At 38.1% G+C, this 18,523-nt stretch overlaps 1 protein-coding gene across 9 annotated transcripts in view; it reads right to left on the minus strand.

Annotated features, from left to right (window-relative positions):
- Positions 1-18,523, minus strand: part of Dcc (DCC netrin 1 receptor) — a 1,103,888-nt gene that overhangs the window by 74,430 nt on the left and 1,010,935 nt on the right. For all 9 annotated transcript variants that reach the window (XM_008772087.4, XM_063277120.1, XM_063277119.1 and 6 more), the window contains 2 exons: positions 11,158-11,223; positions 4,391-4,553 (listed from right to left, as the gene is read on the minus strand). In XM_008772087.4, coding sequence (XP_008770309.2) covers positions 4,391-4,553; positions 11,158-11,223 — 229 coding nt within the window. The remainder of the gene's footprint in view (positions 1-4,390; positions 4,554-11,157; positions 11,224-18,523) is intronic.

Raw genomic sequence — 18,523 nt, forward strand, 5'->3', positions numbered from 1 at the left:
CGTTCTAGGCTGCAGTGTGATTTGTAATTTACAATTAGAATACTTTGAAGTGATGTGATTTAGGTTGGGCTGGGTGATGGAAATCCTTGTGTTGATTCTTACTAAGGCTAAAGACGCTGATGGCCGGGGATGAAGGACGTGCTCCACTATGACACAACCGCGTAGGAGTTATTGCGAGCAATAGTAATAGAAATTAGGTGGAAATGCTGCTCCACTCTTTTATATGCTAAAACTAAAGTCTTACCCACTCGACTACGAGTAAGCTAGATAGCCACATTATTGTTGAATATAGGATATATCTGGATACATGTGATGAAGCAGATGTGTAAATATTAATTGGAATAAGAAATTCCTGATAGTTGGTAACACATTTAATTTACTGGGATGTACTAACTTGCGTTCCAAGTAAAATACAGAGAAGACCTCACTCCTCAGCTGTCTCGGTCGCAGAGAGCAGAGAGGCCTGGCTGTGTTTCCTACTCTGTAGCATTAACTGCATTTTACTACCAATTTCCGAGAGCTTGGTGAAGAGTTTCTTTTTTTTTTCTGTTTCAGATTGGAATTGATTTTTGCTTCCATCTGTATTAATTGGTTCTAATGTTTCTGTGGCAGAAATAGTGTTGGGGAAAGTCCTCACGAGAAAAACAATGAATAAAGCCTAAAAACAATTGCAAGAAAAGAATTCTCTAACCTTTCCCTTAACATACATCTGAAAATACAATATATATTACATTATATTATGATTATATTTTGTACATGTACTTCAAAACTTATACATACATATATTATTTATATTTTTTGATATTAAAATATAAATAAAGGTTTTATCCCTTTTCCTTTCCTACCTTCAAGCTCTCCTTCAAGTCCTCCCACATATCACTCCTTTGTTCTCTCTAAATCTCATGGATTCTTTTTCTTTACTTGTCATCTATCTATCTATCTATCTATCTATCTATCTATCTATCTATCTATCTAATTACATATTTATTATATATAATATATGTGTACACAGATGTAATTATAACCTGCTAAATCTGAATATAATTCTTAAATTGCATTTATTTATTTTGTATCTGCACATTCTTGTGTGCTGTGGATGCATGTGGAGATCAGAAAAATCTTCTGGGAATGAGTTCTTTCACCCATGTGGGCCCTAAACATTATACTAGGGACCTCAGGCTTGGCAGCAGGTACTTTTATGCTGAGCCATCTGCCAAGACCCTGGAAAGTATGTCAGCTGAAAACAAGACAAAGGTCAGTGGGTCTGTCACTGCTGACATGAGAGAACGTGTGGGATTCTGTCAAGTCATGAGAGATGCTGTGAGTTAGATGAGGAAAAACCAAGGTTCAATTTCTCTGGCTCCTCGGTCATTCACAAGTTGTTATCTATGCCCTCATTCTCTGTCTTCATTATCTAGTTATATTTAGGGTATCCTATGTTTTCCAGATAAAAGTTTCAAGCTCTTATTATCCCCAAAAGGCTTTCCTGTGGGTTTCCAGATGATTCAGGGTGCTCTCAATAAACCGACAAATTTTACTTTTTCACCCTTACAGAACAGACATTTTCCCTGCAGAGAGACAGTACAGATCCAGGACTATAGTTCACCGGTCAGTGTGATGACCACTAAATTATGAGGTAAGCAAGCAACTGTGTCTCCAAACCCTTCACAGATAATGCAGCTAGGTTGAGGAAATGGCATGAATGTGCCAATGTTGTGACAACAACTGGTCATTCAACACCCGTCTCCTCTCTGCTTCCTGTCAATTTTTGATTCTGCCTCGGAAACCTGATGCTTCAATGATACACCATGCCAAGTATGAACAACACTTCTTAGGAACACAATATCAAGCGATTTTTCAGTCTTTCTGACAAGATTTGCACACGGTTTGTCTTCAGGGAGACTCATTTTGAGGCTTGTCCCTAAGGTGTCAATTGTTAAAACGATGAATGTTTTTATTTCAGTTGGGTCATGTTGTGTGGTCTCAGTTTCCCTGTCATGAAAATGGGTTCATGCAGCTTTCAAATGAGGGCTACCTCATGTCTCTAGCTTCCTGTCTTATCAGGGCGCACCTTTCTCTCATGTTTGTCTTCACGTTCTCCTTTGTGACCTTGCATATAGCCATAGTAGGTGACCCTCCCCATAAATTAACACATGCAGTGCTATGCTCTTGGACTGCCACAACATTGATTCCAAAAATAACCCTGTAACCTTGTTCAACGATTCACCTCGAGGTATTCTGTTATAACAGACTAAGACATTCACTCATTTAGTTGTAACTCTGAGAGATCATGCCTTCTCGCCGTGTTCACACCTAAGATGACCTTGTCAAGTTCATTCATCAGCTTTCTCTGTCAGACAGTGTATTGGCTCACCAGTAATTACCAGTTCCAAACAGTACAACCCACGACTGTAGCTAGATATAAATTAAACATACAGGTTGAATCCGTGTGTCAGAGGTACTCTCTTCAGGATGTATTCTTCACCTGTTCCGTTTCTACAAACAGTGCCAGGCGACACAAAAGAGCCTATCGATAGAGCTACAGGGTGTATAAGAGCAGGAGAGAGAGAACAGGCATGAGAGAAGAGGAAAATGAATTGCTGGAGAATCTTTGTTGACAATGAATGTAGAGAAGAGTTGTCAAGCCAGTCACTTCCAGCCCAGCCTCAACACAAGCCTGAAGCGGAGAATTAACAAAAGGAATGGGAAAAAAAGACCCTCCATCCAGAGAGAGAATGAGCGTTGCTGACAATATGTATCAGACTGGATTTGACAAAAACCAGAAAGTTAAATGACCAAAGTCAATGACTCTGGTGACTTCACGAATCTGCAAACACAAGCAAACCCTGGGCTTGTCCTGAGGCAATGCTGGAAAGGGTGAGTTGTGACCAAACCATATATTCATTCTTAACTTTATGTGATGCAACCTTCTCACTACAGTAAAATCAACAACTGTAAAATATGAAAATATTTTGGAGCCATTATGTTATTTTCTGACATTTAAAGAGAGACAGGAAATAGCAACCTTTTCAAACTACTGGACTCTTCTTTCTCTCTTAGTGCCTAAGAGTAAGCATGCCTATGTTTGCAATGACATTGAGTTTGATGTGCTATATTTAGTCATCCATTCAACGAGCATTGATTACCAGCCTGCAGGGCTCCCTGTCAAATGTGATAAATAAGTATTGTGGAGGGGCAATATCTCCAACTGTCTGGAAGCAATGGCAGAGAAGGTAGAGAAGGGGCTTAGTGTAGTCCCTCTCTGCGTGCTACTTACATGAGAATTTGCCCCTGAAAAGTATTAACAAACAAAAATACAAGATACTCTCCAGGGTTGTGTTGTAAAAAAAATCTCGAGTCTAGCTGTAACCTAATTATATGCTTACAATGGACAGAACTAGGTTTAACTGGAGTCAAGCAATAAGGGATACATGAGCATGAACATTAAGAAAGGTGTGTGTATGTGCACACGGTATGCACTCACTGAGAAGTGGCTATTAGCCCAAATGCTTGAATTACCCTAGATGCACAGAACACATGAAACTCAAGACAGATGACCAAAATGTGAATGCTTCACTCCTTCTTTAAAAGGGGAACAAGAATACCCTTGGGAGGGAATATGGAGGCAAAGTTTAGAACAGAGACTGAAGGAACACCCATTCAGAGCCTGCCCCACATGTGGCCCACCATATACAGCCACCCAACTAGATAAGATGGATGAAGCAAAGTGCAGGCTGACAGGAACCAGATGTAGATCTTGCTTGAGAGACACAGTCGGAATATGGCAAATACATAGGCGAATGACATCATTAAACCACTGAACTGAAGGAATCAGAGAAAGGACTGGAAGAGCTTGAAGGGGCTCGAGACCCCATATGAACAACAATGCCAAGCAACCAGAGTTTCCAGGGACTAAGCCACTACCCAAAGACTTTACATGGACTGACCCTGGGCTCCAACTGCATAGGTAGAAATGAATACCTAGTAAGGGCACCAGTGAAAGGGGAAGTCCTTGGTCCTGCTAAGACTGAACCCCCAGTGAACAGGTTTCTTGCGAGGGAGGGCGGTAATGGGGGAGGTTTGGGAGGGGAACACACATATAGAAGGGGAGGGGAAGAGTTAGGGGGATGTTTATCTGGAAACCGGGAAAGGGAATAACATTTGCAATGGAAATAAGACATACCCAATATAATTAAGATGGAAAAAATAAAATAAAATAAATTAAAAAATTAAAAAAGAAAGGTGTGTGTGTTTGTGTGTGTGTATGTGTGTGTGTGTGTGTGAGAAAGAGAGAGAGAGAGAGAGAGAGAGAGAGAGAGAGAGAGAGAGAGAGAGAGAGAGATCAAGAATATAACACAAGAGACTCTCTTAGGAGTCAGTTGATACTCACTTCCTTTGCTGGGCTGAAGAGCGCCGGGTACAAATCACTGCTACAATGACCACAACCAACACGGTGAGAACGCCCACGGTGACCACGGTTATGACAAGCAGGTTGCTGTTCTTTTGAGGAGTTACACTGCCATGTGGGGGGTGCATTTGTCCAATGGGTGGTTCTGGGGGTAAAACAAGTATACAGGGTTCAGGTTCAGGGAGAGGTTGTCACTACTGCTCATCAAGCTGTAAGGAGGGAAAGAGTTCTTACTGTTATAGCCCGAGAACAAAAACAGAATGAGTCAAGGATAGATACAAACGTGCTCAGGAAATTTTTATTAACAGCGCTATTTATGAAAGCCAAATTAGGGACAATATAAATATTGATTAGCTAAAAAAAATGGAAAAGAAAAGAAAGAAAAATGGTGCTATACCTTTTAATGTAATACTACCCAGCCAAGGGAAAAATGGAGTCATGCTATAACGTAGAAGTGAAAGGAAGTCAACTAAAGTTTGGATGGAGTTTCATTCTATTTTTATAAAACACATAGAATAGGCAAATCAATAGAAGTAGAATATATTTTAGTGTTAGGCGATGGATGGAGAGATGGCTCAATAGGAAGGGTCAATAATGGTTTTGATGAGAGTCTGGCCCATGGAAAGGGATGATAATGTTTTTGATGGAAAGGTGGGCCAATGGGACACACCTACAATGGATTTTATTGAAAGATGGGCTAATGGGGAGGGCCCATAATGGTTTTGAGCTTCCTGTTCAGTTGACAGAAGTTTTCTAATTTAGAGACTGATTGTACTAGTGTAGCCTGTTGACTACATTAAAAGCAGCCAACATAGAACATTTCCAAAGGTGAATTTATAGGAGAGTTTTATTCTGATCAACAAGCTAAAAATATAAAGTTGGGAAAAACCTTTTCACTGAGTCTGTTTTGTGTTCGTCAGCTACTCCTAAGCATGAGGCATGCCCTGGAGTATGGCTGACATTCCCAGTGACACTCCATTGGAGAAAACGGACTTTCCCTCTGCCAGCAGGTACCAATTACAAATAGTTTCTTGGTTAAAGGTCAGACTTTGTGTGCACTTCCGTTTCTCAGTTCTGGGATGTTGTCTGGTTGAAGCTCTTGTGTGTGCTGCTAGAGTCTGTAAGTTTATGTGGGTATCAGTCTTGTAGGAAGACATTGTTGCATCTTCCATTGGCATGAAAAATATCTGATAAGAACACTGAGTTTCTACTAAAAATTTACCAATCTCAGAAGAGCCATTTTCACAGAAACATACAGGGCTTTCTATCACATTATTTTGAGAAGTTGAAATGCGATTGCTTGCACGCTGAGAAAAAAATAGTTCCTTGAAGTAAATTACATCGATCCAAAGATCTTTCATCAGACATCCCATATATATGAATTTAAAACAGAATAAAAGAATATCCAACAAATATCTGAATATTTAAAAATAATTGATAATTTCACATGTTTATTAAAGAGAATGAATCAAAATGGTGAAACATGGTAATTTAACAGTGTTTCAAACTTGAGGTGAATAATATAAAGCTTTATAGGATCTATAGATTTTCTGATCAAATTTGCTAAACTTATTTTACAAATCCCAGGCAGAACTACTAGCAAAGGGATTTGGTATTCCCAGGTGAATAAAGCAGGGTTGAGCTGAGGTAAGGTTCATGGTGGTTGCCGTTCACACAAATGTAAGGTACAGGCTGTGCTTTGAGAAGTAGAAGCATGTTCAGTGTCAAGGGAGGATGTGGAGTCTAGTCTAAAAATTAAATACATCATAAAATTGAAATAGTACGATAACACCAAATATTTAACTTTGATTCTACCTGACATAAAAAGTATTTAGGATGCCAGCTTCCACAATTTCATTAAGGGCTCTCAAAAGACAATTCGTAAATTATAGCATTCTCACGTTCTCTCTCTCTCTCTCTCTCTTTCTCTCTCTCTCTCTCTCTCTCTCTTCAAAAGTGAATTTTTAAAAGGGTAGAATGAGAAACAAACAACAGAAATGACTACCAGGGCCTAAATTTCCTTGGAACTGCCGATTGCATCCTGACAATAAGCTATTACTCTGCTTTGAAGGATGAGCCCAGCAAATGTAGAGAGAACCAGAAAGCACCGATAACTCTGTCAGTCTGAGAGAGATGTATGCGATTTCATTATGTGAGAGGTTTCAGAACAAAACATGGGAAGATGTTTTTGTCAATGCAGACATCTTTTAAGGGTAAAGTGTGACTGCAGACTTTCCTCTCAGGGTATTCACTTACATATCTAATTGGAAAAAGATACCTTTTCCCCAAACCTTAACATTTTAGAAGGCTTTTAACTAGGAATCTCAGGTTTCACATGCCTTTATGGGATTGGTTACAATAGCCAGGGCTCATGTCATATCACATATTTACCATAATTTTTCTGCTAGCAAAGTACAAGAGGAAAGAGATTAGGTTTTCCTTTCACCAACCATGTGTCTTGGGGTTTTCAGTTTGCTGCAATGAGTCAGAGTCCTAATTTGTGTCTCTGGTAGTTAGTCTAGATATATTGTACGCACATCATCAGTCTCATTCACTTAGCTTAATATTTCCGATACCTCATGAACTGAAAGAAAAAGCTGAGGAGGATAATGCCAGCAATTGATATGAACTGGCTGGAAACCACTGGACATCATTCTCTGGTTTGCCTTCATGAATTTCCTCTGTGTGGTAAGGTTTGCCAGGTCAAATTTAAATTATAATTTTATTCTTACTAGGAATCTTAAATCTTAAAGAAGAAGCATGTACTGGAATACATTTCAAATCACTGTCCTATTCCTCAGCTGAAGACTGACTCCTGTGAACAGGAAAGTTTATTGATTGGCACACTCATGTTAGAGTTAGTTTGGTGCTTCTTTTTAACAAAAAATTCATTTTATTTTGAAAGACAACTTGAAGCACTTATGCAAAACTTTTAAGCTGGATGCACACTGGGGAGTTACATATTTTAGAAGTGAAAATACAAGTAATTTTGAGTAATTTCTCATTGCATATGCATATACATTAAGAAGCATAAACACGTTGTAACAGAAATCTCTAGCAAAGGATTTACTTATGTCAGACTTTTAGGCTATTGTAAAAAAAATTACAATTTTACTGTTAAATCTAACACTGTTAAAGCCTGTGTCTTTCAGGTCATGTAGCTTCAGAGAGAACACAATTTTGCCTGTGGTTAACATTGACTCCATCATGAACATTTACATCCTCTGCACAGCAATACTGAAAGATAGGAGAGGATCATCACTCTTTTCTGGTGTTGTCTACTTCAAAATATATTACTTGTGGTCATAAATAAAATGGGGGAATGAATTCCTACTCAAACAACTTCATAAAATTGATAAATTAAAATTGGTAATTTAGGATTACTCTAAAATTTGCTAGTATGTTTAAATGTAACTGAATGTCAAAAGAAAAGGAGATATATATATATATATATATATATATATATATATATATATATATATATATATATATATGTTTTAGGTCAGAGAACCAGCCATGGGCGTCATTTCTCTTCTTGTAATTGTAGTCCAGGGATCTAACTCAGGTCCTAAATATTTGGGTCAAGCACCTTAAAATACCAAGGCATCTTGCTGGCTCTTTAGAATGATTCTAATGGGAGATTTTGATTCCTTAAGTGAATTCTAGAATGAGAATTTCTCTATCATATATGATATGTGGTAGATGACATATGACATATGGTATATGACATCACATGTCATCTGATATGTGATGTCTAATGTATAATGATCAATGATGCATTATGGATGATATATGATATATCATATACGATGTATGATATATTATATATGTTGTATGATATATGGTTTATGATATCTGATATATATATATTTGATATATAATACATATCAATTAAAGCAACCTTAAAAAAATTCTGTGTATCCATGAATTATTTTCACCATCCTTCCTTGGTAGTTTAATCCACCTGGATTCTTTATCTTGTTTTTATTGTTCCTGAAGTAATATAATGTTACACCTGAATCCATAGTTTATTACTAGAACCCTACACTCAGAGGAGTCTTAGTAGCATTTTACCCTTTACAACACTATTTATTTGTATTTTATGTATGCGTATTTGTATTTTATGTATGTATGTGTGCAACATGTGTGTAGTGCCGAAGGAGGCTATGAGATGGTATATAGAATTCTATAGAAATGGAGCTACAAAAAATTGTGAATTATTACGTGTAATTTGGAATTAACTTTGAGTCTTTACGAGAACGGCGAGTGTTCTCCACTTGGCCATTTCTCTAGATCATTAGTAACATTTCTGGACTGATTTTAAGTATAGAGAGTGTGACTGGTGTACTGTTAATGTTTAAGATAATCTTTACATGGGATTAAGTTAATGAAACTAGCAACCTTTGATAGGCAAAATGATCATTACCCAAGTTTATTGCACAGGGGAAGCCACTTGTCTGGATTCAGGCCCAATACTTGCCTTTCACATTGTTCTGTGAGCTCCAGCCTTATAATTATGAGAGACTTCCAGAGCTGGGCATTGATTTTTGTCAAGCATTGCAGAAGTGTGGGAGAGAACATGTGAGAAAGAACAGGACAATATGGACCCCCTGGAGAAAGCATCCTGTATTAAACCTTAGATCTGATGTGAACATATATATGTTTAGGATGTTCCCTCATGTCTGAAGATCCTGACACCCTAAGCTAATGCGTATGTTGAAAACTAATAGTACCTTTGGTGAGATTCAACTATAAGGATTTTTAGGTGTGCCTATGTACAGTAGGTAGAATTTTCATGAACTGAATCTGTGTCCTCATAAGACAAGCCTAGAGAATGTCAGGTACCATTTCTAGCAAGGAGGACACAGAATATGCTATATGTGAAATAGAGAATAAGGTCTCATCATACATACAACCTACTGAGGCCTTAACCTTGAACTATCTTCCCAACCTTTAGAAGAACTATGAGCAACAAATTCCTGTAGTTTACACAGTACCCAATATATTCTGTGATGATAACAGGAATGGCTGGGAAATGTAGATGAAAGTAAATGGATTTGTCTATGTTTAAGCAAAGGGCATTATTAGCAGAGGAAGTTATAGTGTGAGATTGAACATTATTAAGGGACTACACCACTTGGAGAAGTTCATGCATTTGTTTTTACTGTACAATAGCACACACTAGCAAGTCATCACTTAATTTAACTATTTATTTTAATTTCACCACCAGCAAACAAATTAAATAGCAAATTTGGCCTCCCATCTCTATCACGTAATAGGAAAATACACAAATGGAAATGTATCTGTTCATTAATCAAATCCCTCATGCAAATCTACTAAGGTGGCTAAACGATTTCATTAGTTATAAAACAAAATACTGCACAGCAGTGAAGAAAAATGAGGGAGAAGTATCCTAAGCACATGGACAAATCTTCACCAATTTGAAAATAAAGACAAATTATAGCATGATCCAGAGGATTTAGAGAGTAATTGGTGTTTTTTTCATTAATGCGTAAAATAATGCTATTTCTTTACACAGCCATGTGTGGGGAACATCAAATCGAAGAGTCCATCAGAGAACTAGCAAGCAAGTAATGATGCAGATACACCCAGGAGACCTCAACTGTGGGATGGAACGGAAGCGTCTTAGAGTTTGCTACCTTGTGATATATAATAACAGCTGTTATGGTATCTCGAATATCTGATTTGTTCTCAGTAAGTCAGACCAAACAAGAACAGCATGTTTTCCAAAGATAAGCATGGTCCTCTAGTTACACTTAATTTATCCTCTCAAAGACGCTGCTTCAACAAACGGAGAGAAGCTTGTAGAGGGGGACTTTCACTCCACTCCCTAGTCATTACCTGGGATTTCCTCTATGTGCTCACCCTAAAAACCCATAGTCATATGGAGAAGCAAGGAAGGTGTCTAATCTTGAGACTATGAAGGACAACTAAAAATCAAGTCTTAGAGAAAATGAACTTTTTGAGTGAAAAGTCCAAGCAACTTTATCAGAAGTAGTTGATTCTTAGTCATCATCTCTCTCCCCAATAAAAATGGTTATTGTGAACACTGGAAATACACTACCACATTTCAAAATCTATGTATTTAATAAAACTCGTGTTGGTTAGCTTTCTATCAAGCAGACACAAATTAGGATCATCTTAGAAGAGGAAACCTTAATTGAGAAAATTCCTTCAGTAGACTGGACTGAAGTCAAGTCTTTGGATGATTTTCTTGATTAATGATTGATGTCCCAGTCCATTGTGGGTGGAGCTATTCCTGGACAAATTGTATAAGAAAGCAGGCAAAGCAGTCCACAGTAAGAAACTTTCCTCCAGGGTCTCTGCTTTAGTTTCTGACCCCAGGTTCCTTCCTAAAGCTACTACCATGAAATTCTCCCATGATGGACCCTAAGCTGTAAACTGAAATAAAATCTTTCCTCTCCAAATTGTTTTGGTCAATATTTTTCAGCATATTAGGAAGCAAACTAGGAAAGCCCTGTATCATTTATAAATTTCCCAGTGCTGGAACTTTTCTAATTATTTTCCCAGGCATCTGTCACCTCTAATTGTCATCATTTTCTGGTAGAATGTGTGAAGTTTGCTAATAATATCATTTCTCTATAACCACAGTGAAACCCTAAGTACACAGTTCTTGCCCTTGTCAATAGAAAATTTGTTTTGGAGACTGTAGAATTAACCATGTAATTAGTATATCTAATCCAATAGAACTCAATTTATATACTTACCGTTGAGAGTGCTTCTATCAATCAAGTTAGTATCAACTGGCCAATAACCTCCATCTCCATGACGACCTGTGTAGATCGGCACATTAGAATGTTAGTGCATATAGCCCAGGGAACTAATGACAAATCAAATGAAAAGACATAGAAAATAATTTTAAATGTACACTATAGAGAAGAATTATTTAGGCTGCTTCTATGCATTTCATTTTTCCAATGTGCAATAAAAATCTGTCATACTTAATCCAGTTAAAATCAACTTCTTTCTGTGAAGCAATCTCTTCTCTTCTCTCTCTCTCTCTCTCTCTCTCTCTCTCTCTCTCTCTCTCTCTCTCTCTCTTTCTCTCTCTCTCTCTCTCCCTCTATCTCCTCCCTGACAGGGATAACAAAGTATCCAGAAACAAACACAAAGTACATTTTCTCTTAGAGACATAATCTCTCAGAACAAAGATTATGTAAGTCATGGCTCCTAGGTCCAGTCAGCTTTTACTGTCTCCTGCTTGTCACAGATATTTAGCAAGTCCCCACTGACGTCTCCCCAGGTGAAGACCTGTTTCATTTGAAATTGGGCTATGAGTACTTGCTGGTAATGTTATCTGCCAAGTAAGGCACTTGAGAATGAAAACCAACTATACAGATAACAAAGAATATCATCAAAGTCTCCAGACATATAATCTACATATCTGTTGCTATCACACAGAAAAAGATAGAAGGGACCTTCATTATAGTACTATTGCGACCTATTTCTCCCATAGGTATTAAGTGAATGTGAACAAAAGGTTTAAAAGAATCAAGTCACAAATTGATTGAAAATACTTATATGATGATAAAGAGTTAACTAAGGATGCTGTATAACAGATGATTTTTTAGTCTATACATAAACGTAGAGAACTGTAATGATGGCTTTGATCTTTGGAAAATCTAGGTGGACCACTCATAGAAAAACATTAAAGATTTGACTTTACATGCAAACATGTCCCAGAATATAGCATTTGTTTCTCAAGTGTTTCCATTTAGAACAGTGTTAAGTGGCTGGCCAGGAAGTCGGCGGTTTTCTTTGGTTCCATTAGTAGATTTCATGTTTCCTTCTCTTTCTGACTTACAAGTCAGCCTTCTGGCATTTCTGTGCATACCCCAAATTCTTCTCACTAGTTTTCCCCAAGCATATCATTATTTTATTTTCAAAAAGATCTGTGGAGAAGCAAGTTAGTATTCTGTTCACTGATTCTCTGAGCTCAATTTTTAAAATTATTTGGATATCAATTCTCAGCTACAGTTAGCATGGACACCAGGCTTCCAATAAGCAAGAAAAGATTAATTCAATCACAGCGAATCATGCTTTTCACCTAAAATGGCATATTTAAACTCTGCTGGGTCTTGACTGTGAATGTGAACAGAAGTAGAGACTAGGGTGAAGTTTCTTTATGTATGTGTTAGGGAAGTTGGGGGGCTATGCTTGTGAGAAGAGGTTGTGTGCATTCTGGTAGGCTAAAACTACATCACTGGACAGTCCTACCCCTTCCCTACATATATGGCTTATGTAACCAACACATCTAAAGTTTTAAGGAACTCAGAGAAGCTTTGCCAATAGCACACTGTGTGATCAATGTGGAAAGAAACGAAGTGAAACAGAGGTTCTATATAAATATTAAGAATACTTTTGCAGCAACTGAAAGAAGCTAGATGGCAAAGCAGTGAGCCAAAAAACATTCTAGCAACCTAATCACCTAGGCTAGTAAGGGCAATAAATGACTCCTGTAGGGAGTAATCCTATACTGGCTAGAAATTAGGTAGATGGCCTGGGGAGGATTTTCCTTTTCCTTCAGCCTTCTGACAAATGTTTTTTAATGAAGTTTCTAACTGTTTGCTAGTTTGTGGGAGGTCTAAAAACAATCCCACAAGCATGTCCATGTATTACCCAGTCAGGAAGCTGTGGGCTCTGGAACCCTTTGGATTTAACATTGAGAATACAGTAAGAAGAAAATACCTTTGTTATCGTATAGGCCAGACCCTTAAACAGGACACAGGGACCATGGAAGTGCTTCTAAAGAGGATGTGGCTTAAAACTTGGGCATTTTATCCACAAAGTCTCATAGGTCGACATGGCCAGCTTTTGTTGTTTTTGACTAGATTGATACCACAAAATAAAATTAAGTGATTTAATGAAACTGACAGACAGAAAGCACCTTTTAAGAAACGAGATCTAATCAATGAGGAAGACTGTATTTATGGTAATGTATAGCTTGCACTTCACCTGGAAAACACAAAACTCATTTCCGGGATATTGATGATGACTCTAAGGTAACTGGATCTGAAGACAAGGTTTAATTTTTTGTGGTTTCCCTTCTCTGAAAGATTCTTTTTAAACTCCAAGGAGGCTTTTCTGATGGTTAAGTCATAAATAACTACTTCTAATATTGATAGCAAGAACAATAAATACGCCTGCACCACTGTTCGGCCAGTGCCAAGATGTTACCAACTGAGAAAATGCTAGAGAGCTAAGGGAAATGGTAGTAAGGACTTCTCTTGCTGGGCAGGCCAACACATGTTTAAGGACTTACTTCTGTGGAACGATATTTAATGTTTTCAGTTAGCTTGGTTAATTTCATAAGCATTGACTTACAGAAATAGAGGAGTGATTGGAATTTTGAGCATGGTTGAAGTGAAAGACAGTCAATGTAAATATTCAAACTATTGCCCTCTCCCAAAGGTCTCAGTTTCATTAAAGGAGAATTAAATGGTTATAACTTATTCAACATTTATTGAATGCTTGCTACACAAAAGGCATAGCCCTTGATTCTCAGGGAAGGGGGAGTATATAAAAAGTTTCATTAACATCGTGTCCAGTGATGACAGCTAGCATTGGTTCATTATATCTAAAGCTTAAATAATCCTATTCATGGTTTGTAATTCACTCTGGGTTTATTGATTTAAGCACAACTTAATCCATCTATTTCAATACAACACTGTCAAATTTTCCTAAAAATGTTTCTCATTTATCTAGTATTATTGAAAAAAATATCTGTGAAAACAATTTGATATTTTAGCAGTGTTGCTTTGGAATCTTAATAATTGAAAATTTAGAATCCTCAAATTATTTCGATGTACTATACTACATCTTCAATGTTGGAAGTTTGTGAGTCTTTCAGAGTGAATTTGAAAACAAGCTCAAGTGTCCGTGACCTCTCTGTCATTTACTCCGAAGACTGAAGTTGAGAAAGGCAGACATATTATGTCTGCATTTAGGGAGTATGCAAATTCGTTTGTCCTTGATGCTGATCCCAGAGCTTTCAATCCTGGAGGAGAGACTCCTGTCAATGAAGATGCTTCTCAATGAATCACTAAATACTGTGCATTTGAATTTATTTTATTTTTTCAGTTTTTCATTATGATTTTATTCTCAGAGGCAACTTGAAATATTGTTTATTTTTACTGTGGTATAGCCTTTGTATGTGCATGGGTGCATATGCCTCTCTCTCTCTCTCTCTCTCTCTCTCTCTCTCTCTCTCTCGGTGTGTGTGTGAGTGTGTGTGTGTGTGTGTGTGTGTGTGTGTGTGTGTGTGTGTGTGCGTGCGTGTGTTTAGCAACTTTTGGCACCTAGAGGAGATGAATTGTGTTGTTCTGGTGCTCGAGTCTCCTCCACCCTCGGACTTTTGTGGTTGTTCCCAGGTTTGGGAAGGAAAGTGGGACATTAATGTTCAGAGGACAGATAGGAAGTTGGATATGGTAGCTGTAATCTCATTTTGAATCCATCTTCCCTGAATGGGCACACAGAAGCTCTACCCCATCCATCCCCAGAGAAATACATATGGACCATAATCTAAATCAAATGGGCAGATGGGTCTTCTGACAAATATTTACTGCACAGCCTCCCAAGAATGCAGAGCACGGAGTTATCATCCTGATCTTAGAATTGGTTTTCTGAGAATAATTCTGGGAGGTAATGACGAAAATTGCATCGATTTTATGTCTTGTACACCAGTGGATAAAGAAGATCCATTAATGCCACCCGAATACAATTTTACTGCCCAACACACAGATCACATTGAGATATATTTAAAACAGATGATTTGTCTTAGGCGAGATATGTGTGCGAGAGATCAATTTATCATGCAGGTGATAATACCGCTGACTTTGAGCAAAGATATCAGGGCATCGAAAACCAGGAAACAGAACAATAACTAACACCCAAGAGTGCTCAAATACATATTAGTATAAAGAAGTTGCTCATTCTTTCCTAAGGTCCAATTCACTGCGTTTGAATAAACATAAAAAAAAATCATCGAGTGAAGGAAAACATAAGAGCTCTAGATGCAGCTCTCAGCACATGTGAGGTTTGCGGTTGGGTGAACCTCTGATGCGTTCCCTTCTGCAAAAGCTTTAGTTGCGTGTACCTCCGGTGTACACTCAGAGTAATGGTTTGCAAAGTAGGGAGTGTCTGATAAATGACTGAGTTGCCTCGAATGAGAAGAACACTGTGCATATCCCTCCCTGTCTTTTTAATCCTAAAAGATCATCTTTTTCTATTCTAATTTTGGACTGTCCACCATTTACTGTGACTGGGATTGACTCTTTGCGAAGAAGACAAATAAAACTGAAAGTTCGGGTTAGAATTTCATGCATAAATGTGAAGGAAAAGGAATGGGAAATTTTGTGGTATTTGCTAGTCATGCCATCTGCACCTGAAGAATTTATATGAGCCATTCCTTTATCCTAAATGCTTGTTTTAGGCAGACATCTCAATTTAATTCTGAGTATTGATATCTTGAGGCAAATGCATGGTTTGACCAACACATTGGGGTATGGTTTCCTGAGAAACTGCCAAAGGTAAGAAAAAAGTTTTCAAATAATGCACTTTCCCCTATGAGCACTAAATGAAACCAGCCCTGTCAGACTTCTCTAGACACCTAAAATATGGAGAGGTCAGATGTGAGTCATCAGAACAACTTAATGTAAACATCTGATGTCACACAGAAATAACATTATAATTCATAAGTTATAATATACTATATAACATGAATATTCTTACATTCTATCACTTCTTAGCCTTACTTTTGACAAAATCAAAAGAAAGTGGGCAATAATTTAAAATTAACCCTAGAACCCAATCAAACGAATGTATCGTTTAACCCCAGCCAAGCAGGTGACTTTCTCCTTTAAAGATACCAAGTGAACAAAACACATAATTTCTAAATTTTGTGAACTTCGTGAGGCAATCTACATTACTGGTTCTGGCTGGAAGCTTGCTACCTGACCCTGATAACTCATATCATAACCAACCATATTTCAAAATCCCAGCACTTCATTAGTTGTTGTAATTACTATTAACATAAAGTTAGATACAACACTGATTAACAACAGTTGTTAACAGAAGTCAACTCGTTGCTACCGGCGTGGAGTTTGCTGGTACTGTCTGAAGCTGTTTATTTCGCTGGTTCTCTCCTTATGTCCCTCTGTCTCTAGCAATCTGATATAATGGCCATCCGAAGGGTCCCAGAAATCACTTTTAGATGCATCCCTGTCTCTACCAAATTCTAAAGCATCATTCTGTTTTACAATATATAAGGGCTTTCCTGAGTGACAGAATCTTCTAGGAGCTCATTTACCAGACACCGATACTGTGGAAGATGAGCCATAGCCCTGTGTAGTTCATAAGACAGAAACTGCTCCTGAAGTCCATAGAATGACTCTGAGAGCCTCTCCCTAGAGAGCTATACGAGATTATCCCAAACGCGGATTTGAAATGTGCTTGTGTTTCGGTGAAACTCTAAGTCACATGGAGTAGAGGCTGGGTTCCTTCTTCTCTGAGGGAAAACTGCTGAATGAAGGCATAAGAGCGGTAGACCCTGCCAGTGGCTATAAATAACAAGTCTATTGGCGTTTCCGCCCTCATACATCTTCTCTCGCTTACCCATGCATTCAATAGAAGTTTCAGTTGTGCTGTGAAACAGTTTCCTTTGATATTCGAGCATTCACTGCTGTGCAGAAGCTCCTATGATAACAAGTCTACAGCTCAAATTAGCTTCCTGCTATTCCCTTTTAAGGCAAAGGATCCATAAACTAAGACATCATGAGAAAAAAAAATCAGTAATGGCTGGACTGGTTTCTCAGCCATTAGGAAGACTTAGTTATCTCTGTTTGTCCTCATAAGTACAGAGGAGGGACAGGCACCAGTGAGAGAAGGAAGCCATGGGTTAGTCTCACTTCTGTGGTTCAAACAGAGCTATGTTCACAAAGGAGTTAACAAAAGGTTGGTTCATCAGAAACCTTAAGACACGCATGGACTTTTCCAGTTTCCACAGTGGGGCCAGATCTTTGTAAACTAAGGAATGTTTTGGCTGGTCTAAGTGTCGCAGTTAACCATGTAAAGTGTATCTGTGATATGAGAGAGCGACCTAGAGGAGATTTCCGAAAACAAAGAAAAAAACAAAAACAAACGAACAAACAAACAAAAAAACCAAACCAAACCAAACCAAACATAAAAACAAAACAAAACCAAAAAGAAAGGAAAAGCCTGTCTGGATGTCTTGAAGACAAATGTGGCGAGATTGGTGTAGCATCACATTTCTTAATACAAATGACAGAAAGCCAAATCCCTGCTAAGGAGGTAGGGAAGACTAATACAAAGTTTAAAGGGTGAGGAAAAGGCCGCAGAAGGCAGCCATGACAGAAGACTTTCAAACTTCTACCAGGGGTGGGTAATTATTGCCCTAGATTTCTTGTGAGCACAGTTTGCTCTAGAATAATGACAGCCTAGGAGTAGAGATAGTTGCTTGAGCCTGGGCTACTTCTAGCAGAGAGGTGTGGCACATAGAGAAGTAACAGCTTTACATTAAGCAACAGTTTCAATTCAGGACTTCTCATTCCCTGGGAACCAGGAGGTGCAGTAGTAGAAAACAGGACCATGTCTCCCCATGCCCGCCTGGCCCTGGCCCTGGATAGGGATAATAAGTTTGAGCCAGACCCAATGTGATCATCAAGGGTGGAGAAACACACAGAAGAGGTCCTACAGTAGAGTGTTAAGATATGGAGGTAGAATGGCTTAGAAAGAATGACAGAGGGCTGTGGTGAGCTAATTAAGTTAGTGCCTCCAAATCATCCTGCTATTACACCCAAGACTAAACTGTGGAGGAAGTCATTGAAAAAAATTGACCAACTTTTCCATATTGAATTAGACCTTGTTTAGGTTTGAATTCAGTATCTTTGGTGTGATCTGTAGGAATCGCATTAAACTTGCTCAGAATGGATGACAGTGGACTAAGGCTTTCTTTACAAGCTCACTATTTGTTATAGTATAGTGGTTTAGGATGTTACCATGTCCTGCTCACACTTTGGCAAAGGTTTTATTATATAGATAATAAAACACTAACAC

The sequence above is a fragment of the Rattus norvegicus genome, chromosome 18, assembly GCF_036323735.1.
Source record: "Rattus norvegicus strain BN/NHsdMcwi chromosome 18, GRCr8, whole genome shotgun sequence".
NCBI classification, from domain to species: Eukaryota; Metazoa; Chordata; class Mammalia; order Rodentia; family Muridae; genus Rattus; species Rattus norvegicus.